The sequence below is a fragment of the Portunus trituberculatus genome, chromosome 40 (assembly GCF_017591435.1).
Source record: "Portunus trituberculatus isolate SZX2019 chromosome 40, ASM1759143v1, whole genome shotgun sequence".
Lineage (NCBI taxonomy): Eukaryota > Metazoa > Arthropoda > Malacostraca > Decapoda > Portunidae > Portunus > Portunus trituberculatus.
The window spans coordinates 3,333,861-3,358,548 of record NC_059294.1 but is presented as its reverse complement, the minus strand read 5'-3'; the positions used below and the strand labels follow the sequence as shown (position 1 = coordinate 3,358,548).

Below are 24,688 nucleotides of genomic sequence, written 5' to 3'. Positions count from 1 at the left end.
GAATTTGGGTTTAGTGATGGGAAAATAAAAAAAGGAATAATTGTGGTTTGTTGGTAGGGATAAAGAAAATATTTGTGTTTTGGTTATGAGAAAAGAGAACAATAGAAAATTTGTCATTTGTTGATCAGAGAAAAAAGTAGGATTGGTAATGGCAAAACAGGAGAAAAATGGGAAAAAACCAAGTTTAGTAAAGGAAAAAAGCAGAAAGGAAAACAAGATAAAAAATCAGGAAATGAAGAAGGAACAAAAAAAAAACATTATTAAACAAAAGAAAAAACTAAAACAAACCTAATACAAGGAAAAGACAAAAGACAACAACAAACATAATAAAAGCACATCGTCAGATTAACAAAACAAAGAGAAAGAGAACCACATAACAAATAAATAGATAAACATACACAAAAAACACATGGTCATGTAAACAAAACAAAGAGCAAGAAATAAAAACACAATTAACACATATATATAAACTACCACACAAACACAAACAAAAAAAGTCAAAACATGAGAAAAAATAAATATATAAAATAAATAAATGTAAACACACAATGATTGACTCCAGTGTTCTTTCAGTTCTGTTCTTTGAGGGTTCAATAAAAGCATCATTACTAAAATATTTTATACTCAGTTTCATGAACTCTATCACTTACATTATATACAAAATTGTACACAGTTTACAGTGTATATTTACACATGCCACATTTTCTATCATACATCACAATACAACCCTTCTACCTTAAGAATAAATTATTCTAGCAAGCTTCAACTCTTTTTAGAAGTACTTTAAAAAATGGAATAATAAACAATAATAAGAAAATGTTATACTTTGTAAAAAAAAAATCAATAAATATAAAAATAAGTACTAATCTATCCCTACCACTGAACTCATATAATAATCATGAATTGTGCAGTTTGATTTTCTACAATAACTCAGCTAACAAAACAAAACTTGCCTCCAGACATACAACACCAAACCCAAACTTCCTTTGTTGGTATTTCAAAGTAAATTGTTAATTTCACTTTACTGTCTCCACAAATATTCAACCTATCAAATATTCTTCAGTTCTTATTTTTACTGAAAAAGTCTCTCACAGCTACAGTGGTTGGAAAGAATATTTTATCTACTGTTGAGAGAATCTTTAGATATATACGTACAGAAGGTGTGCAATGGTCCAGCAAGAAAATTGTATTTATTTTTCAAGAACATGGAAGTGATGACTAATTCCCTTTCATTTAAAATATTTCCTAAAACATATAGAGCCTTATTTTAGATTTCCGGGCCATTAGTCTGGTGCCCACACAACTAACTCATCATCACACTAGAAATGCAAAAGACCTTTTCTTCTTTGAACACAATATGGTAATTAAAAGGAATGGTTTTTAGTTGTCATCTGGGATGCTAATTTTCATTATTCAAAAATAAATCTGACCATGTTGGAACTGGAATGAAAAATGCCTCTAAATCTAATCAGAAATTATGCCCATCACCACGAAAATAGAATTTAAAATTGAATATATTTAACTTTTAATAAAACAATTTGATATATCTGAATTTAAACCAAACACACTTCACTTATTTACTTTATCACTTTATACATATATATATATAAAAAAAAAAAATTCATATGTTATGCAATATATCATGTGACATTTAATTGTTTAAGTCAAATAGTTGCTCAACTTGCACATGCAAGAGTACACAATATAGGTGATATATTAACAAACACTTTTAGCTTATTAACCATTTGGACATATTTAGTATCAGAAACATGTTATGTAATTACATACTTCTGTAGTTTAAAATATATATCTAATTATATATGTATAAATTGTCTTCAGACTCACTGCCTTCAGCCAAAAAAAATATTTGCAGTCATACCACCTGAGGTAAAATGAGATAAGAAATTAGTTACACAGTATTAATCAAGTCATGGGATCAAGATGCCACATCCAGCCCACACTCAAGTTCTAATATGTGACCTGCGCATCTTTCATAAACTAAAATGGAGCTTAAAACTGACAATATCCTCTTTCCTCTTTAAACTTTAATAAATTTTTCATATTAAATATATCTTTAACCCATTTTATTACTGCTGTCAATCAGTAACAGCAGCCTACTAGTACTGCACTACTGACATATCTATCACATCATCAAAAAACAGTGTTATACAGAAATATCATAAAAGTGTCACCATCACTGAAAAAAGTATATATAACCTTAAAAACATCTCGAGAACAACTGATGAATGACAACTCACAAATAGAATAGGGAAAACATATGAACTATAAGAGATAGATGGACTGGAATGTTAACAACTTTACAAGAAAAATAAAGCACTTTCACTTCATGACATTCAATTCCTGCCAAGAATCCATACAGTCGGGAATTTCTGGATTTAATCAAGTAAATAAAAACACAATGTTTTTCATATTCTATCTCTGCTAGTAAGTAGCAACAAAGGGCTTTGAAGGCAGTGAATCCTTTTTGTCACATAAACAATTTAGTGACATTTAATTTCAAAAATTAATTTCAAATTAATTTTCTGAGCTAAAAGCTTGCTGTATGCAAGTCTGAGCTTTCACCCAAAGTGTTAATAAGTACTGGAGGAAAACAGATATGTAACAATAATGTTCTTCCAGCAGCTGAAAAAAAATTGATATTATGTGATATACTTCCAAAAATTTTTTTTTATGACGAGGCAATAAAAAACAGTAAGTATATGAAAAAGTTTCTGTTCCAGACTCCAAGCAAGATCCTCTTAAAAGTCACAAATTGGTATTTGATGACATATAAGACACATGGGCATATAAGACACACCCCCATTTCAGCTGGTAAAATTTAGGAAAAAGGTTTTTAATGTATTTAAGCATATACTGCTGACAGCAATTGAGCAGCATATTACATAAACAGCAAACATTGCTGCAAAAGCAATGTCATCCTCAAGTTCAGGCCAATGTGCGGCTAGGCAATGAATGTTATGTTTACCTTTCCTTGCGCTCTTCAGTTGGTCCTCTTGCTGTCGCCTGACATTTTTTTTCTGTAGGTGGCGGCTCAAAAGCCCTTGCTACTTTTCTATTGCCATGTTCTTTGACATAATATACCACTTGTTAGTTTGTAGGAGATTGTATAGCTTGATATTTTATCTACTGCATCCATAACAGTGAGGGCGTTGACGTGTTTTGCTATGATCGGATCTAGAGTTGGTGGATAGCCTTTGCCTTTTGTTGTTGCTGGTTTATCTAGTCTCTCTCTTTTTCACAATCAACTTTTTTCTATTTTCTTTTCTTTCACTATCAACTTAATGACCATGAACTTGGTGTTACTCCTCACTGCCAGATGGCACTGAGTCAGGATTCTGATCAACTGATATTTATAAACACGAGTCACAGCCTTACGGGTTAGATTGCTTTCAATTTTACAATAATTCTTTTTAAATTAACAATGGTAATAATAATAATAATAATACCGGCAATAAAAATAATGACGCATGCAGTTAGGGTAAAGAGAAGTACTGATTACTAAGTTAGTGAGCTTTAGGGAGATAAGCCTACGAGAGGTGTCAACTTCGCATATTAGACGCATAGCGACATTTTGAGACAAAATTTTGGGAAAAAAGTGTCCTACATGTCATCATGTCTAATTGCTATTAAAGCTATCAAGAAGTTTCATATCCAATGTTGCACTGCATGTACTGCTAAAGAATTAACCCGAAAGGCTGCACTAGAACATAACCATTACCTGTGGTGCTGAAAAAAAAAAGGCACTCTGGCAAAGCTTGCTCTACAAAATAACTATTTTCAATTCTACTGAAATATGATTTTCTCAAAATTTACACAATGTTATGGCACAGTTATTTATAATCATCATGTAATTCTTAATTTTTTTGAATTCAACAATGATGTTTTTATAAACATGTACAGTACAAACCCTATGGAACGCTTGAGCAGTCATACTACTATTTTCTTATTCTGAATGCAGACTGAAAAGCTTGGCGACTTCATTCAGATCATCGTAGCTTTTGCCATCCTTTATAATCTGCAAAAACGAAAGAAAGAAATTTAAAATCACAATACTCAACAAAAACAAATAACAAGTAGTGATATAATCATCTATAATTCATCACTTTTGTATGGATACAAAACAATTTTGTAACAATAATTTAAGGAATATCAGAAATGTATAATCTATGCTCAGTTCATGCAATACAGCAAGTACTAAACTACCACAAAGTCACAAATGGATTTTTGAATGTGCCTTTAATTCTCTACTGAGGATTGCCAACAAACTTTTACTAGTGTTTGGCAAGTATTTTTTTTTTTACAACAATTAACCTAAAACTGCATTCATCAAACTTAAATCTGTGCTGAAATTCCCACATTTACATCATCCATATAAATGTTTCTCCCAATAATGGATTGGGTATCTCAGAAAATTTATTAAGGGTAATAGTAGCTAGTAGCATCAAGTTTCACATTACCTTTCTAGCAATGGGCATACGATTGAAGACATTCCAGAGTACGATTCCCACTACAATGTTGTCTCTGAGGTAAAATATTACTCCTTTGCCATAGTCTTCTCCTTTCAGGGGAGCATGAGGGGCACTAGAGTACATCATGGAACTAGTGTCGGCAGTCTGAAAGATATTTTGTTGATAGTTTGCTTTCCTTTATTGGATGTAAATTATATAATAAACAATTTTTTAAAAGCATGTTACTCAACACATATTTCTTATTAAATACTGAAAAAAAGAATGTTCACTCATCTAAAACATACTGCAAATATAAATAAAATAAATAACATATAATTGAATAAACACATACCTTCAGAGAATTTGAGATGATAGTATTAAAATTAAATTTTCTTAATGCATCCATGTCGTATGTGTATCAAGAAAGAGACAGAACTTTCTTGTAATATTTCAGTTACATTTCTTTACATTGTTGACCCACCTGTTCAGTTTCAGACCTCAAACTTTCTCCAGTTGCCTCAACCACAGCCTTGGGTGTGTCCTTTGTGGTTGCTTTGGCAAAGACGCCTACAGTGGGCAAAGAAGAATCAACGATGCCAATAGCCTCATAACCAACATCAGGTCCCAAATCAGACCAGAACATGGACTGATGCCAGTAAGGCTTGCCTGTTGATAATTTCCAAGATTAGGATCTCATGTCACTTTGTTCATACAATGTAAACTATATTATGTAAACTACCAAATTACTGTATATGGCTGCCTTTTTTTTCTTTATTCATGCCCTAATATATTCATATATTCATTTTTCCATCCACTAAAAAAAACATAACATTTAGAACTCACACACACTTCACCTCCCTAGGAAGCTTATTATTTCATACAACATTCATCCTCTTACCTTAACATCTACACTTTTTGTATTTAATTGAGATGCTTATGTCTTAAAAGCATATAAATATTACTGAAATATTTTTTGTGTGTATAGTTCAGTGATATGTTTGTTTTTGTTTTTTTTTCCAGATAACAAATGTGTTCCCAGAGGGTTGGTAATAGAATGGTAGATGAATGGAATGTATTCAGTAATCAGGTTGTTAGTGTTGAGTCATTAGTGAGCTTGAAAAAGATTGGAAATATTTATGCAAGGAGATGATGAGTGGAAATGGTAGATAAGTTTTATACATAGACTGGCAAGTATGGGCCTGATGGCTTCTTGGAGCTTCTATTATTTTCTTATATTCTTTTCTCACCTTGATTTGTCTTTTCTTGCTTGCATGTCCAAGTTGAATAATCAACTGCATTAACATTTGAAGATCATACAAATGTTAATTGTGCATAATTTGTCAAGTGTTCAGCCCAATTAAACATGTTTTTGTGTAATTGGATTAAAGCTGCCAGCCAAATAATATTGAATAGAATCTGCCAAGTCTAAAATTTAGATATAAATTTTGATAAATAACCCACACCAGAAATTGTCACCTGTTAATATGCACTGGTAATAAAAAGTTAAAATATATTTTTCAATCATCTCTATATCAAAATTTCAGCTTCCCAACTTTAAGTGGCAATGTATGCAATAAAAATATTTTTTTTATATTCATTCTAATTCAAATCTTAAAAATTCAAGCCTCATGTTGGTATGAACCTTTGGTTTTTGGATACAGACGCATTTCTTATTCCAGTTACAATAAGAAAGTCAGATTTACTGTGAATGATGGGCACTGATATCCAAAATAACAAACAAGAACCATTTCTTTGAAGTAGTTAATATATAACTTTCATATGTGGGAGAAAACAAATGAGCATACTGAGACAAACATGAGCACACTTACCAGCACCAGTCATATTTTCTCCTGCTAGTCTGCCTGACACAATGGCATGGTCGTGGTGCTCCACTCTCCGCCGGCCCAACTTGATGTCATAGAAGCATGCTGCATCACCAGCCTGGTGTGGAAATAATTCTCAATGTGAAAATTACTAGTCTTATTCAGAGAAACAAAGATCTTTAAGCCCAACTAATCACTCGGCATTGGTTACTGCTCACGTAACCTAAGAATGTGTGACATCTGAGCTCCCTCTGGTAACTATGCTTCCAAAGTGTCTTACTTCAAGGCAACAGGCTTTTGCTCTTGTAGATTTTTGTGCTGGTCACCTTACCAAGAGTGGTGCCTGAATATTTACTTATTGCATGAGTGAGGAAAATGCTGTGTGTACTGAAAGTTGTTCCAGTTCCAATATACATTCAATTAAACAATAGTAAGACACTTTTTCTTCTTCTCTAATCAGCTCAGTACAATGAAAATGGTAGATTTACCTGTAATTTCCAAGCATCTTTATTTAATAGTTGACAAACTTGTAGGTTAATGTATATTATATGCAACTACAATAGGAAACACAAAAAATACTGGAAACAGAATTTTGCATTCAATCTAGGTATCTTATCTTTAATATTATGATATACTTCACCTCCAAGGATTGTTATGTCTCTTCATCAAAAGCAAGGAGTGCTCTCATGTAAAATATCACACAAAATAAATGTATCAATTACTACAGCTGAAATGAATGACTAGAAGAGACACTCAGAACGATATACTTTTTACTGCTAGTGGCAAACTTCTCATATTTAAGAAATCTTAAAAATTTCTCACTTAAAATGGCATACAAACTCATTAAATAGCAACAATAACACAGGTTTTTAATAAGTTTGGATGTCCTTCTAGAATAAAATTAACCATGAAAATATATCATGACAATAATCGATATTCCAAAGACTTGACATCAATAACAGAGTCCTGTCTCGTACTCACCACCCACAAGTTGGATCGAGCCTCTAATTCTGCATTCACTCTGAATCCTCCGTGCTCATTATCCACCTCAAGACCAGAGGAATATGCTAAGTCCACATTGGGCTCTAAACCTACCGCCACAACCACATGGTCAGTCACAATCTGGAAAAATTAATAAACTGTTAATGTCTGGACAGTATCGATTACCTGGATCATATATCCTTACATCAAGATGGTTTTTGGCAACATAGGGTGAGTTCATGCTCTCTACTTTATTACAAATAAAAGCTTGTGTTGACAATACAGTAGAAGAAATTCTTACTTTGTTAAGCAAGATGGAAACAGTGTAGCCTACTACTATACAAATGGAGCACCGTGAATTATAAACAAATCTCATATTCTTCATTACCAGCATGGAACTATTTGATGGGAGAGGAACAAATAATGAAGATTAAAGTGGAAAAAGATCTGGGAGTGATCATACAGGAAAATATGAGCCCTGAAAAACAGTTACGATATTTGGATTATCATATAAAATGTTGACTAATATAAGAGTGGCATTTCAATATATGGACAAAGATATGAAAAAAATCATCACAAGCACGATACATCCAAGGCTGGAATATGCAGCAATGGTGTGGTCTCTGAGCTCTAAAAAGGATATAAGAAAATTGGAAAGGATACAGAAAATTGCTACAAAGATGGTGCCAAAATTAAAGGACCTAACATATGAAGAACGACTGAAGGAAATGGGACTGTCAACCTTACAAGACAGAGGAGAACGTGGGGACCTAATAACAATGTACAAGATAGTCATGGGCATTGAAAAGGTAGACAAAAGGAGATCCGATGCTGTTGACAGAGAAAGGACATGAAAAGAAGATCAGGATGAGGCAGTGTGTGAAGGATATTGGAAAATAGTTTTCCACACAGAACGGTGGAAAAGTGGAATGCATTGGTTAATGAAGTTAATACAGCACATAATGTGCATAACTTTAAGGAAAAATTGGATAAATGGAGACATGGAGACAGGACACTATGAGCCCAGCTCATACCCTGTACAATACAACTAGGTAAATACACACACACACACACACACACACACACACACACACACACACACACATTATGTGGGGGTCGGCTGTTGTAGGGAGGGGGGGGCATGTCACCCTCACTTTTCACATTTGTCTCCCACATTTTTCATTATAAACTCTCTTAACATACATAATAATTTGTTATACAAAAAATACTCCTTCATAATTTTATTAACCTCTTCCCTAAAACTGACCAGATCCACATCAGCTCCCTGGCATGAAAGTTATACATGACATATAACACATAATAAGTTTGAGTTTCTACCATACCTAAATATTACAATAATATTACATAATCTACTCCTAATGCATTTCCCACACAAGATTTTTAAACATCTTAACTTTCTCATTTTCAATACACTTAACTATATATACATCTCACATTAAAGACTTACCTCACTGCCTGTGTTGAGTGACAGAGACAGCTTTCCATCTTCTGTACTCTTGACTCCTTTAACAGATGAGTCTGTGATGACATTGACACCTTCAGCCTTAACTTTTTCAGTGGTCCATTTGGAAAGGTACTCAGGTAAGACCTTGCCCATGTTGCCAGACTCAGGATACACCTGTGTCACTGAGCCCTTGGTGGATTTGGCTACAGTGTTGGTAAGCAAAACATTCTTTTAGTCTTTAAAAAAAAAAATGGACATCTTATACTGCAAGAAAGGAACTTCAGTAAATAGATTATTTAACTATGGACTTTAAATAATGAGTTCTTAGTCTAATCTAATCCTTATTCTCACTGGACTTAGTTTTACTATATTCTGCATTACGTTGACACTACCACTAAAATCATTATTTATTGTTTCTATTAATAAGAAAAATCAGTACATGTATACTAAAAATTGATGAGAGAGAGAGAGAGAGAGAGAGAGAGAGAGAGAGAGAGAGAGAGAGAACTTGCATCACCAGCCATTCAGGTCTAGGTTAGTCACTGGCTGTCACTGTCACATAAGCACATTCATCTCAAACATGTGAGCAAACGAACAGTTCCTGGCCCCATATTCAGGCTGGGTGGGAGTGGGGAGATACCTGACTCAGAGGCACCTCTCTCTCTCTCTCTCTCTCTCTAAAGAAATAATGATGATAAGTGATTTTTCATAATAGGTGCTCACATTAAGAAATTAATCTATGCAAATTTTAGAGAAAAAAATTATAGTTTGGCTTCTCTTGGCCATTTTCTGAAGATGACAAATAAGAGAAAATGTTAATATTTTATAATAAATTAATCTATTGGTACCATAAAAAAAAATTCAATAAAATATAATTACTTCCAGTAGGGCGCACTGGCATTTATCCTGGTACAAGTGAATCATACACCCTTGTAATAAGGATGAAAGTCAAGTAAGCCATCATATCATATAAGACCTAGCTACATCCTGAATGACCTCATAAGAACATAAGAAAAGAGTGAAGCTGCAAGAGGCCACCAGGCCTATATGAGGCAATGCCTGTGTTTAAGCTACCTAATTCCATCTATCATCCCCATATAGTATCCAGGAGAAAAAGGAGCCATGACACAATATTTGCATCATCGGATATGTCATGAGCGCTCCGATGACGCAAAATACACGTCATCATGTTGAAGCAGTTAAAGGGGATTGTTATTCCCAAAATTTAGTAAAAAGAGTAAACAGTAAAAATACAGTGTTTCAATCGGCTACTGGTTGGTAAGGCTAAAGCCAAATGTATGCCACCAACCAACATGTTTGGATACCTCCTCAACCCATGCCAATTTTTTTGCAATAGTGAAATTTCCTGCCCCGTAAAAATAGTCAGGTTTCAATGAAAACCATTTAAAAGTGAATGGGTGATAAATGAACTGTGAGAACCTTTGGGCTCACTGTACCTGAACGCAGAGCAAGCGGGTGTGTACTCAAGATATCATAAAAACAAAACATAACCGATTGTGTAGCAGACAAAGGCAGTACAGAAAAATAATCACAAAGGTGAAATATTATGTAGAGGTGAATCAGATAGCAGGGAATATCAGTAAATACTAAATTTTGAAATGTAAAGAACAAAACTAACTTCAAATCAAGAAAAGGCATCCTACTTCCTTACATTTATGTCCGAGAGCACAAGCAATTTCTGAACCCAGAAATCCTCCACCAATGATGGTGATGTGCTTTCCCTGCTGAGCCACTTCATTCAGGCGTTGGTAGTCAGCAATGGTGCGAAACAGCGTGACATTCTTGAGAATGTCATTTCCTGCTTTATCAAACACTGGCAATGGCTTTGGTGATCCACCTGCATGAAAGATTTTTAAACATCAAACAATGTTCTAAAAGAAAACAAACAAGCAATATTTCTCTTTGTTTTCTGCACAGTTTAAGTGCGTCTTCATTTAGCTCTATAATGAGGGACCACTGCATATCATCTATCAATGTCATTTGTTAGAAAATTATTTTAATATTTGCATGAAATACCATGTTAATTGATTTTTATATTGATATTTTTCAGCTGTGGAATGGATTAATTGAATTTCTATTATTTCAAATGGAGAAATTTGTTTCTAGATAAAAAATTTTCAGGATACGAGCTACGATATAGAATGAATTATATTTGTAACCAGAGATGCAAATGTATTCATTAAGTAATTATTATGACGAGTTAGGACAATAATTCTTTTCAGATGAAAAATCTAAGACTCTTAACTCATGTTTAAAATATCTTGTATTATAAGCTTCATCAAAGGCTTACTATTAGTAGTTTATCTTATGCTTATACTTTACTACAATTATACAAGTTTTCTTATTCCCACACTTTACTATAATTATAATAATTCACTCTCATATATACCTGTTGCAAGAAGACACTTGTCATAAGATATTTCAGTTCCATCATCTAGGTAAACTCGTTTCTTATGTGCATCCAACTTGACTACCTGTCGTCCTTGCAACACAGATATGCCACCATTCTCTCTTGTGGCCAACTCACTGGCAGGAGTGTAGTAGTCTTCATGTTCAAAGTAGATGCTGAAATTTAATATGAAAATAATGTGTAAATTTAGCAAAATATTTCAAAATCATTTTTTAAAGACAATCTTTTGTTTAATCTATATATATATATATATATATATATATATATATATATATATATATATATATATATATATATATATATATATATATATATATATATATATATATATATATATATATATATATATATATATATATATATATATATATATATATATATATATATATATATATATATATATATATATATATATATATATATATATATATATATAATAAACACACACATATACATACAGTGGTATCTCGAGATATGAGTTTAATTCGTCCCATGACGAAGCTCATATCTCAAAATGCTCATATTTCAAAATAATTTTTCCCATTGAAATGCATTGAAATGTCATTAATCCATTCCTGCCTCCTCAAAAAGAGCACCCTAATTTTCTTTAAGTGTTTTTAGGTAAGAAAAAGGTATTTATAAATAATAATCATTGTACAGAAACATAAAAAAACATAACAAAAGAGAACATAAATAGATAAGCCACTTTTTATAAAGTATATATAAAACAACAACAACAACACTTTCTCTGGCTACATTCATGAGGGAGTTTAGGGTTTACAATCAGAATATACATTAGATTCAGACTTACCTCCTTTCTTTCCCATTCCACTGCTTAAAGCGTAAAGTCTTGGTTGTCTCGGGATCCTCAGTATACCACAGCTCTTTACTAAGAGGTGGTCTCATATAGGGTTTCTCACCTTCACCAGACACCACCAAGATCTGAAAACAATGAAAGACAAAACCTCTTAAATATTCTTCAAAGTTTGAGAAAATGGTTAGAAAACTTTAAACAATTCTTGTTTCCATAGCCCATTAAATAATAGAGAAATTAATAATCATAACCCAACTTCTCACAAACTGGTTGCAGCAATGATGGAAATGTACAGTAAGACAATATCTTATTAATGTTAAGATTACAATTAAGCAACTTAGGATGCAATGATGGAAATCTTCATACATATATCCACAAGATTCACACTAATTTCACCAAGCTTTCAGATAACTGAAACTAAAGAAATCTAGTTAACTTTCCTCATTTTCAGAGGGATGTCCTGCCACTGCAGGAAGAATTTCTTAAAGTTGTGATCCAAAAATGTTTATCAAGTGTGATGTCACAACTGTTTGACATCTTGTTTTCATCAAAAAGAATTCAGCACCATATTTAGCCTAGCAAATAGGCAGAAATCCCAGTCATGCCTGGAGACTAGGGAGCTCGGACAAACTTCTAAATTCAATGCATGCAACAACAAACCCTAGATCTGGTGGGAAGAAAAAGACAAAGAACCTGTGGGAGTAAGTAGCTGCATTTCTTGGCACTGAACTCCTCAGACTGACAAGATTCCCTAATTTCTAAATATGGTTCTTAATGATACCTGGCTGTCTAAGCTGAAAGTGCCACAAAAAGAGTCATAAATTGAGAACACTCATATTTATAAATATTCTTTATGATACCTGGCTGTCTAAGTTGAATGTGCCACAAGAAGAGTCCCAGATTGAGAACACACAGAAGTTGTAAGGGCACACATGTGTACCTTGTCTTTCCTATCCCAACATTCTGGGTATATGAACTTGCAATAAATAATCCTATAGCTGCAAGACAGGTTACATATTGCCAAAGGAGTATTTCTGCTAGAAAATCTCAAAAACTGTTTAACAAGCTATGAATCCTCACCTTTGCTTTAGCATCTCTGCTTTTGATGGCTCTGAAGGCTGCCACTGAAGAAGTACCAGCACCCACTATGAGGTAAGTCACATGTTCTGGAACTAGCTTTGCTGCACCTGTCATAATAAAGCTTTGATAAAACAATGGCACCTAAGTATATCATTAATTATTACATTACAATTCTGACAAATCCTGTCTGGAAAATATTACACATTTTCTCTACTATTTGGAAATATTTGGTAATGCTATATAGTCAAAAAAAAAAAAAAAAAGTCACTTAAAGTATATTGAGTCAGAAATAGCCTGATTACTGTTATCTAAATACATCCAGTTTTACCTTCTGCTTAAAGATTGATTGCATTCAACCTGTTTCTAAGAGGAGTAACCACAGTAACTCAATAGTATGCTAATCCCACCAATTCACATTTAATTATTTTTATCATTCTTATAAAACATTCCCCATAAAACCTTAGAAAAACATTCCAATCACTTCATCAACCATACACTCCTAAAACACAAGGCATGTTTAGAGACTTCTTAGATATGAAGACAACTATCCTCCTCCTCCTCCTCCTCTAGTTTCCAGTGACATATTTGTGAGTAGGAGGCATCCCTATCCTATAATTTCCTCCATCTTCTTAATCACTGTAACAATATCCTCTGCCTACATAGTCTCTCAACACATTTTTTTATATAAGTTTTACAATTCTTTTAATTTTTTCACTTTGCATCTTTCCATTACCAAAAAAATAAATTAAACAAAATTTTACATGTGGACTGCAGCTACAGTTCAAATTTTGTTAAATTCAAATATCTAGTCTCATGAATAACCATAATGGTCTCACCAGGCATTCCTAAGTATTAATGTCATCCAGCATCCTCTTTCATTCACTTCTAAAATACTGCTTATAAATAATAATACAAACATTATTACTATTGTATAATGAATGCATGTAATTTTCAGAGAGAATAACTTATAAATGCTAGCATAAAATTTCATAATACATGTGAAGGGTACACGCTGAAAGGAAATGTAACCACAAGGTAAGGTAATGCTACTTGAAAGAACAAGAGTAATGGGGTTCATTTTGATTATACATATTAAATAAGAATTGCACATTCACCCAAAAAAACTGAATCAGACTTGCTAGAATAAAAAAAAAACATGTGGAAGGTACAATCAATGTCATGAGGAAGTATTTGTGTAAGGCTGGGATGACTTCTTCACTCCATGTGCTAACATATGCTCACAACCTGTCATCCTCTTATGTACCCTTCCCACTCTCTTCATAATCCCTCCCCTATTCTCCCATCATGTCCTTTTTGTACATTTAGCCCTTTCTTTTCTCACCCAGTAGTGAGCATAAAGCCAACAGATCACTAACTGTGGGGAAGTTAAATCAAAAGTATTCTCTCCATGATGTCCTCCCACCAATGCACCTTGTACTCAGTTTATCAGCATAAAATGGGATATGAATCACATGCTTTGAGTGTATGGTCAACTGATAATCCCTAGGAGTTATATAAGAGATTCACAACAAGCTACTATACTCATTAACCCCTTCAGTACCACGACACATTTCCAAATTCGTTCTGCTTACTATTTGGTGATCTTATACAGCTTCAGAAACTTATGTGGAGGATTAAAATAGAGAGGACTCTGACCACTAATCTTCTGACCTCCATACACCCATCTAAACATCAATAAAATGGTCTAATCACACACAAATCTCAAGGTAAAAATGTGTCCCAGTATTGAAGGGGTTAAAGATTATTTAGAGAAGTCCCCCAAGCTTAACAGGCATTCTTTCCCTCTCTAATGGCCTAGTATTGAGGATTCCTGACCAGAATGAGTTTACTCGTATCTCCTCTTCAGCTAATATTCTGGCTTGACAAGGTTTAGACTTTTGATTACCTAATCAAAATATAAGTCATCCATGCACACAGCATCACAAATTAACATACCTACAATGTGGTGAGATTGCCACAACTTTGCATTTCAAAATCCCTGATACAGTACATGCCTCCTACTTCTGAGAGAAAGCTCTCACTTCTTTTAATTTGTGGTCAAATGTATAGAAGAATTGCATGGTATAAAGAGAGTGGATGATAGAGTGGAGGGGAAAGTATGGCTATTGCTGGAAGGGATACATGGAGTAAGAAATTCTATGAAGAAATACGCAAGTGCATTCTAAAATTTCAGAGAGAGAGAGAGAGAGAGAGAGAGAGAGAGAGAGAGAGAGAGAGAGAGAGAGAGAGAGAGAGAGAGAGAGAGAGAGAGAGAGAGAGAGAGAGAGAGAGAGAGAGAGAGAGAGAGAGAGAGAGATTCAAAACTGCATTCCAGACCAGGATTCTATACAGTGCAATTACAGGCCAATTTCATTAAGATACATGGGCTTCTGACACTCCTCTCTTAATTACAGTCATAGGAAGGTGGAAAAACACAACAAAGCAATGTTTCAGGATTTATAAGGAAAGAGATGGAGTGAAAATACCACCTAACTCTCACAAGAGTGAGGTAAGAAGAAAAGAACTAAAATTGGATACAAAAGTTAGTGCTAAGGTACGTAGTTTTCTAATTTAGAATAGCAATAATGATGAAAACCTAAGTCTTATTTTTCTTACACACATAATGTCCCCCATCTATTATTTTTCTTATTTTTCCTACCTATTATAGACATTACACACATAATGTCCCCCATCTATTATTCTATTATTTTTCTTATTTTCCCCACCTATTATAGACATTAATAACATCTACACCCTGCTCTAGCATCCACACTAATTATACCTAAAGTGCACATAAATATTTAATCTGTGTACATAAAAATAAAAATAAAAAATATTGGGAAACAAATCTTAAGGATTTGAGCCACATTTAATGTTTAATTTCTCATTCAAATAACCAAGAAACTTTGTTACTTATACATAAGTGGCACACAAGCATGAGAGGAAAGCAACAAAAGCAAATTTTTTCCTCCTGGTGAATTTTATTTTATTTATTCATTTTTTTTTATCAAATATGTAGCTTTGTTAGATATCCACTTATGCCACTAGAAATGTCAAAATGTCCAAGAAAGTCTGTATTACTAAGGGTACTTCATTGGACTGTTCATCTTATTTCCTCACAGCTAGGAAACAAACTTTTTATAAACCTAACAGCAACCAAATTAGAATGTTTGATTTCACACAGAAAATTGGAAGGAAAAACAAACTTATTCATATCAAAAGTTACTGGAGGGGAAAAAGCAATTCAAGTGGCAGAGCAAGTATGATATCCATATTTCAACCTGTCTATGTATTTCTTGCTTGAAAACCACACCATATAGATTCCTGATGTTACTTACCCTCTCCTGTGTGTGCACTTCATATGTATATGATATATGAACCATAATCTAGGTTTGATCTACAATGATTTAAATCAAAACTATCTTTGTTGCTAGTTATATTAGAAAGACAAAAAATGATACAAGATAAATACCTAAATTTATCAAGTAATCAATAATACTCTTGTATCCTGTTTTCTTAATAATGGCCTTCTACTGGTCAAATCCCTAAGAGAATAATGAAACAAGTAACACAATTGCACATTTATTGTGCAGGAAATATTTACAATATATGCCTCACACGTACTGCTAAAAAATATTGTATCAGATATATCTGAATATCTGTATAATTTTATTAAGATATAAAAAAATATTTATGAGCATCAAATGCTCATAGGAGTGGACTAGCTCTGAAATTTTCAATTCTACAACAGATATATTAGTCAAGGTCTATCTCTATCAATGAATGTAAACAGATACATCACTGATTTTCCAACAAAGTTAAGAGGTAGATAAAAATCCCCATGGATGGCAAACTAGTAACAGGTTGAGAACACAGACTATGCTGTGTTGTGTGTAGTCATTTTTACTGTTTACAGAGGATAATGTTGTGACTGTTGCTTAATTTTGCGAGATTTTTGGCTTATTTCTCACATTAAATCTTAGCTTTGTCTTCAAAAAAGATACTAGTGTCTGCTAGCTGACACCAAACTAGAACACCCGCACATTTTGTGATCAATATACTTTTCCAATTGAGAAATGCAGAAACTGAGATGACCACAAGAGATAAAGAGTATGATAGATGCATTTAGATGACGTAAGAAGCTACCTCCATCAAAATGGAAAGACAGAGCTTGAAAATAAGACGGGAGTAAGCAGCTAACAAGAGGATTAAAACATGCAAGGAAATGCATGGATGGTATAAAAGAGTTCTATCACAACCATTCCCTACAGAAAATTCTTAGGAACAAGCATCTGATGTGGACGGATCTTCAATAACAAACTCACCCATACATTAGTATTCCTCTGCATGATGATTTACATACCTAATTTCTTGAGCAATCTTTTTGGTTCAAAGTCACAGTTGGAGTAGCAGCAGTGAACAAAGGCAAGGCTGGATGTGATATAATAGTAAGGGTATTTCTAAGCTTAATTTTATGCCACTTCATAACTTGACTATCTTTTTAGACATTAATTTCTACTGACATCTAATTTTCATTGGAAACCATTTTACTTAGAATCAATTACTATGGTTAATTTCAAAGACTTATCTCCAGTAAGGAAATTAATGGACAGACATAGCTCTTCTATAGCTTGTGCTAAAATTCAATTTGTGGAGGCAGTGGTTTTAAGAATGGAACACAGAATTTGGCAATGACAAATGAGGTCCTCCATAAATGTCCATGATAAGATGATAATGGCACTTTGTGGCTCATCACCAACACTTCTAGAAGGGCAATTGTTATGGCACTGTCACAGCTGGTGAGAAAACAGCTGGTGCAATGGAGGAATTGTTCCTCCAGGACATGTTTAACTCATCTAATATTTGTGCTGAATACCAGGAATTGTACATCAGGAAGGCAAAGTAGTTAATTCAAAAATTTTGAGAAAATTCATTAAATGAATGTTCAGGAATTGAAATTTGAATCAAAGAAGATATCTATGTGCAGGGAGAGATTCCAAGAACTGAATGAACATCAGAACATTCTGCAATATGATCATTGTACTAGCACAAGTAAGATTTACTGGAATGATTTTAATAAGGTTGGGGTTTGTAAACACTTATTTTGTTCTATTTATATCTGCCTTAGTAAATGTATGCATCTAAATCTGATAACTATCTTTGAACTTGCTGAAGGAGATAACCACAATTATCTCATTGTCTGATCTATTCTTCCATAAATTCCAGCATTTTATTTTCCAATTCCCTTTCTTCTGCATATGTTCTAGCATTCCTTCATTGCTAAATCAACACAATATGCTGATCTTCAACCATTCCAGATTTCATTCTTTAATCTTTGCTAGACACACCAACACTTTTAACTAGTACACCTTCATTACATTTACCATCCATTCCTGACAACCACAGGCATTTCTCAAGCTACTTAGTACCTTGACCTTGAACTTGAAAAAAAAGTATTCCAACATACAATATAACCTGAGACATATAGGAAAAAAAAAAAAAAAAAAATGTCCACTAAATGGTCCATCAAGAAAGACTTTGAAACTGTCAGTAAATCAGTGTTGTATCTGTACCTTGAATGTGGCACAATTTACCTTTTCAGTCACATTCATATAAAGTTATGTTTCAATAAATAACAATACAACCTGAATCTGAAATATCAACAATGTATATTCTTTGTCTAGCAGTAATGTAGGGAGATATTGCCAGTAAGAGGCCATTAACTTGGTCATTTTAAAATACAGCTGCACTATCAGATCTAAACTATACTCACTTCTACTATGGCAGTTTGCATTTCCTTCAAAAGGAAAGACCCTGGAAGCCCTAAAAATTTTAATGAGGTAATTTTTTGAGCAAATTAAACATGAGACATACAAATAACTAACTACCTTCAGTAGATGCTGCTGGTGCTGCCTCCGCAACAGGAGTCTCCTCAACTGCTGCAGGGGCTTCCTCTACTGGAGCAGCAGGGGCTTCCTCCACAGGAGCAGCAGGAGCCTCCTCTACTGGAGCAGCAGGAGCCTCCTCTGCTGGAGCAGCAGGAGCCTCCTCTGCTGGAGCAGCAGGAGCCTCCTCCACTGGAGCAGCTTCTACTGGAGCAGCAGCAGCTTCTTCAACTGGAGCAGCAGGTGGCTCCTCCACTGGAGCAGCAGGAGCTTCCTCCACTGGAGCAGGAACAGTTTCCTCCACTGGAGCAGGAGCAGCTTCCTCCACTGGAGCAGAAGCCTCTTCTACAACAGCAGGAGCTTCCTCTACAGCAGCAGGAGCTTCCTCTACAACAGCTGGAGTTTCTTCTACAGCAGCAGGAGCTTCTTCTACTGCAGCAGGAGCTTCTTCTACTGCAGCAGGAGCCTCTTCCTCAATAACCTCTGCAGAGGCTTCTGCTACTGAACTTTCCTCTTCCTCTTCTTCTTCCCCTCCTGCAGCAGCTGCAGAGTCTGACTTAGGAAGCTGTATCTGCCCTGGATTCAGTCCAAAATCTACCAATCCACTTGATTTAAGCTGAAAAACACACACACACATATATATATATATATATATATATATATATATATATATATATATATATATATATATATATATATATATATTACCTTAATGGCTAAATAGTATCTTTTTCAAATAAATCACAACATCTCTTGGCTTCCATAATACAATAAAAGCAGCAACACTATCTTTTAAAATATCCAAATTTGTATCCATTCCAGTTCACTGTCCTTTCTGATTACACGAGCATTTCTATCACTTCTAGAGAGATGCACCTTAGAAGTCCAAATTGGTTTCGCAGATAACTACAAAATCATGTTTTGCTTTGTAGTGAACAACACCTACAGTATTGCTGTTATACCATCATATTTCCTAAAATACAAAAGCAATCAGAAACTGTTATTATTAGGTTTCAAATCTCCTGCAATTGATCAAATCCCAATTTCTTAATGTTCCAGGAAGAAAATAAACTGTTTTTCAAAGCAATAGAATCTATGAATTTTACATATCCTAGGCAGAGATCCCCCTGAAAGCATGAAGTTAAATAGCACGTCACATCTCTGTAGGATTGATAAAATAAGTTAATTATCTTCTCTCTACAGGATTAATAATAAGTGAATTATCAGTCACATTGCTCTGGCCCTTTTAGTCAAGTTTTACATGATATGCAGATATGGTAGAGACAGTACTCATCTAAGCTGGCTATGGAGTCCACGGTCAGAATATTGCTCTTGATAATGCTAAAAATATATACTTAATTGAAATTACTTCCTGATTGCTTTGACTGTTCTTTTATGAAATGGTTCGTGCATGTTTTTGTCATACTTTCGTCCAGCCTGAGTACAGGCTAATGATTGTGGCTTGTCTGCTTTCTTCAAGCTAAAACCCTATAAACCAAAAATTCCCATTGTTGGGTCACATTTAGTCATGCATCTATATATACATTTTGGTTAAGGCTCATTAGAAAAATTCCCTTCAAAATATTGTCAAATCCAACTCTAATGGGTTCAAGGGCCCTTGTCACTTAGCATAGGTGGCTGTAATAGCAATAAATTATCCTAACAACAATATCAGTTATCTGATAATTATTTTTCCCGTGTTATCGATTCATCAGTATCGTTGGTACTTTTGGTTCTAAACCAGCAATAACTAATCAATAATTTGTTTATTCGAACAAGAGCATATTAAAGTCTTGAACTTTCAAAATAAAACGTAGTTCTCTTACATACTTAAAACGGTACTTTTCATTAATGAAAAGACTGGATGAACATTTTCAAGATGAATATGAAAATGAAGACTTGGATTTATCATTTGTTATATTTGAAATATCAATATCATTATCACTAGTATCAAAATTTTGGATTTATTGATTTTCTGGTTATTGGGTGATATATTCATAGCCAGTTATCAATTATCACTGGTGAGGTTTTTCTTATTGATTTATTGGTTATTGCAATAATTTTCTTTTGTAATCATGCCCAGCTGTTTGTCAGCCTATTCACCTGTACCCAATCCATTCCCTAGTTTTAGCAAAGTGAATATGTAGTTGCTCTTTAAAGTGGAACCATACATCCTCTTGTACAAAGCATTAGAAAAAGATCCCTGAGCAAGCCACACCTGTTCAGATATATGTATATGATTAGGCAATGTAAGTTCATAAATAAATACATCTCTTACCTTATTGAAATTTTACTCATCTACAGTAAAGTACAACTAAATTTCTGTAAAATGACTTAAACTCAATCAATACTTACAACAAAGAAGGTAAAAGTACTGAATCCAATGCCAGCTGCCAATTGCAGATTGTACTTCCTTTGTATACGTTCATGCCTCTGAGACCAGGATCCTTGTGGTTTTGGCAGTTCATTCATAGAAGGAGGTTTGTAAGGTAGATCAGCATATCCTCTGCTTGGGTTGACTGAAAATTAAAACAAAAAATATTCAACTTAGAGGAATACTATTCAACTACTATATATATATATATATATATATATATATATATATATATATATATATATATATATATATATATATATATATATATATATATATATATATATATATATATATATATATATATATATATATATATATATATAATCTTTGTAATTAGCCTGAAGGCAGAGCCCCAAACTCCTTAATAGTTAGCCCAAAAGTAAAGATATACCTCCTTAATAAGTAATCTAAAAATCAGAGCCAATACTTCTTTAGTGGTTCCATACCTTTCTGAAAATTCAACAATCATATTTTAACAGTGCTTAGCAGAGTTTTGGAAACAAAAATACATAACATGATTGTTAGTAATGTTAAACTAGTTACACATAAAGATGCAACACAACTTTAAAAATTCACAAGGGAAATAGTTTGCAGAGAGCAATATAATATTTGATAAATATATGGAGAAACTAAACTAAATTCTTTTAACAAAATCTTCACTTTCCCAGCAAACTTGGAAATCTGTCATTCAGATACAAAATAAAACAAATAAACAAATAAATAAAATACTCACACTATCACATACGTTTAGCACAAAATGCATTCTGGATAGAATTTACACAAGTTAAAAAAAAATTAAGAACTTCATTAGCTGTACACCCATTAAGGTTTGCTCACAAGCTCTCATACAAGTTCCTAATAATAAATTAGGACATATATAGAACTATTGTCAGTAAGCTAAGTAAGTTGGGAGTCAGGACTTTGTTTCAGACAAATGCAATTCTATTACCTTACATAGTATCACCTCAAAATTTGAGTAGTAAAAGTCATTCCACCTTAAGTCATACAGCTTGAGGATACTGATAATAAGCTACAGTAACAAGGTCCAATCTCGTGTATCAAAGCATGGATCCCCAGTCCAATGAAACTTGTTTCTTTCTGTCAGGTTTCCCCCTTGATTCCTTGTGAAGTTGGTTAGGTTAGACACTTGATGACATGCCTCAAACAATTTTCATCTATTGCCTCAGCCTCATACATACCAACTGTGCTATAGGCCATAACATAAAAAAAAAAAAAAAAAAAAAAAAAAATTACTTCCATATCATCCATGGTCTCCCTGGAGGATGGAAATTTTGCAATTCCACTATTCACCACTTTTTTTCACCTTGTGCCTAAACTATTTCAATTGTATGTATGTATATATGCTATTTGGCAGAGAGAGAGAGAGAGAGAGAGAGAGAGAGAGAGAGAGAGAGAGAGAGAGAGAGAGAGAGAGAGAGAGAGAGAGAGAAGTAGAGCTCAATTGGCAAAAGTGTATATCTGGCTAAGGTCTGGCAACTGCTGGCATCCCCAAACCACGCCAGCAGATAGGTAAGTGACGGGATGTCTATACTATGGTAGTGCGGTATTTTTATTATTAATTCTTTTCCCCAGAGTACAATCTTACACTACCTCTGGGGGTTCCACTATTTCATTAAGTCAATAAAGCACAAAATTAATGAAACTGATTTAAAGATTTACTACTATTAATTTAGGAGCGAAAATTCTCGACACTGTAGTATCATAAGATCAAGCGGTCAGTGCCACTGCTGGGTCACAGGGCACGAGGACCTGACGACCCAGCCACGACCTACAAGATCACCTCGTATTTACTGGATAACGGCACTGCCGAGGCATCATTTTCCTACATATGTATGACCTAGGCGCCCAACGCACTATGCACGATGTTGAGTTACTGTTACCGGTGCATTGCCTGTGGAGGAGAGAGTTGGGCAGCCCTCGCCGGCACAGGTGGAGGGGGGGATAGGGCACACTTGGCACCAGCCGGCCACACACGTCCTCTTTTCAACATGACCCAACTTTGACTCTAAAGGCTTACCTGTTTTTTTCCCATGCTTCGTGACACAGTCCGCAGTCCTGCAAGAATTAGGCACTCGCCTGACGAGCCCCCGGCACCGGTACATGCTGCTGCTGCTGCCCTGCTCTAACCTTGCGGTGAACTAGACGTAGACGGCGCCAGCAGAAAAAGTTCCAATACTGACTGAGCACATCTACGGATCTTTACCTGCAACGGCTCCTCTTCTTTTGATTGTATTTTCATATTTTTGTATTTTTTCCACAATGGTTATTACTTTCAGGTAGTGTTTAATTTATCTATTTATTGCATTGCTTTGCCTGCATACCAGCAAAAATAGTGGTTTGCTATAACACTTGCAGTGACACAGTGGCACCGAATTTGCTGCTATCCTTCGGTAGTGATTAATTTGTTTACTGTTTACTGTCTTTCTAACAAAATAACGAGGTTAGATTTATTAAGATAAAATATAAATCACAGGTATGTACTAACATATAAGAATCAATCATTCATATAGATTTCACAGAATTCAACATAGTTTGTGTACTCATACTTGTGTAAAATTAACTATATTTTTAGCTATCAAAATTGTATCCCAAAAAAAGAACAAAACATCAGATACAGTGTTTGTGGACACAAATCAAATCTATTTATAAAGTTTTAGAAGACTGTAGATTCTAACAGCGCTCGACAGAGACTTGTTATATAATGTTTTATATTTATCTCCATAGCTAAGGTTCATGAATATGTACCTAATCATTCCTACCATTCTTTCAAAGCTTCTTACATAACATTTTCTCAATTAACTGAACGCATACTTAGAAGCCTATTTGCATTACCTTGAGAGTGTGGGCAGTAGACTAGTAACTGAAATAAAAAAAAATAAGTTTAGCTATCATTTATTAGTAGTTTTCATGCTAACCATGATTCTTTCTACAGACAATTTAAGGATGACCCATTTCAATCTATTCAAGATAGTAGGATTTGCATCTCTCTCTCTCTCTCTCTCTCTCTCTCTCTCTCTCTCTCTCTCTCTCTCTCTCTCTGTGGCCTTCCTGTGGAACACCAGCGAGGCGCTTGATCGCCAAAGACCACGAAGGATGGAGTTGATTCGCCACAGTGTTTCTATGCTGGATGACACCTGTGTGCCTATCACGCATGACGAACTCCTCTCGGCAGTCAAGTTGGGCAAGTCAACAGCTCCTGGCAAGGATGGCATCACTTATGATATTCTCAATGCTCTCCTGGAGGTAAAGATAGACAACCCTATCTTAGATTTACTTAACATATCTTTCACTGCAGGCAAGCTTCCCCACTCTTGGAAAACAGCCATTATCATCCCAATCCCC

At 34.3% G+C, this 24,688-nt stretch overlaps 1 protein-coding gene across 1 annotated transcript; it reads right to left on the bottom strand.

The window, feature by feature from the left end:
* Nucleotides 1-605: 605 nt before the first annotated feature.
* On the bottom strand, nucleotides 606-23,523 carry LOC123515811 (apoptosis-inducing factor 1, mitochondrial-like). The gene is made up of 13 exons (XM_045274645.1): nucleotides 23,364-23,523; nucleotides 21,304-21,467; nucleotides 18,952-19,564; nucleotides 13,064-13,170; nucleotides 11,981-12,111; nucleotides 11,149-11,324; nucleotides 10,411-10,596; nucleotides 8,742-8,941; nucleotides 7,274-7,414; nucleotides 6,299-6,410; nucleotides 4,951-5,135; nucleotides 4,479-4,634; nucleotides 606-4,036 (listed from the first exon to the last, which is right to left on the bottom strand). Exons 1-13 carry the CDS (start codon nucleotides 23,446-23,448, stop codon nucleotides 3,965-3,967), a joined length of 2,328 nt encoding a protein of 775 aa, XP_045130580.1. The 5' UTR covers nucleotides 23,449-23,523; the 3' UTR covers nucleotides 606-3,964.
* Nucleotides 23,524-24,688: the final 1,165 nt, after the last annotated feature.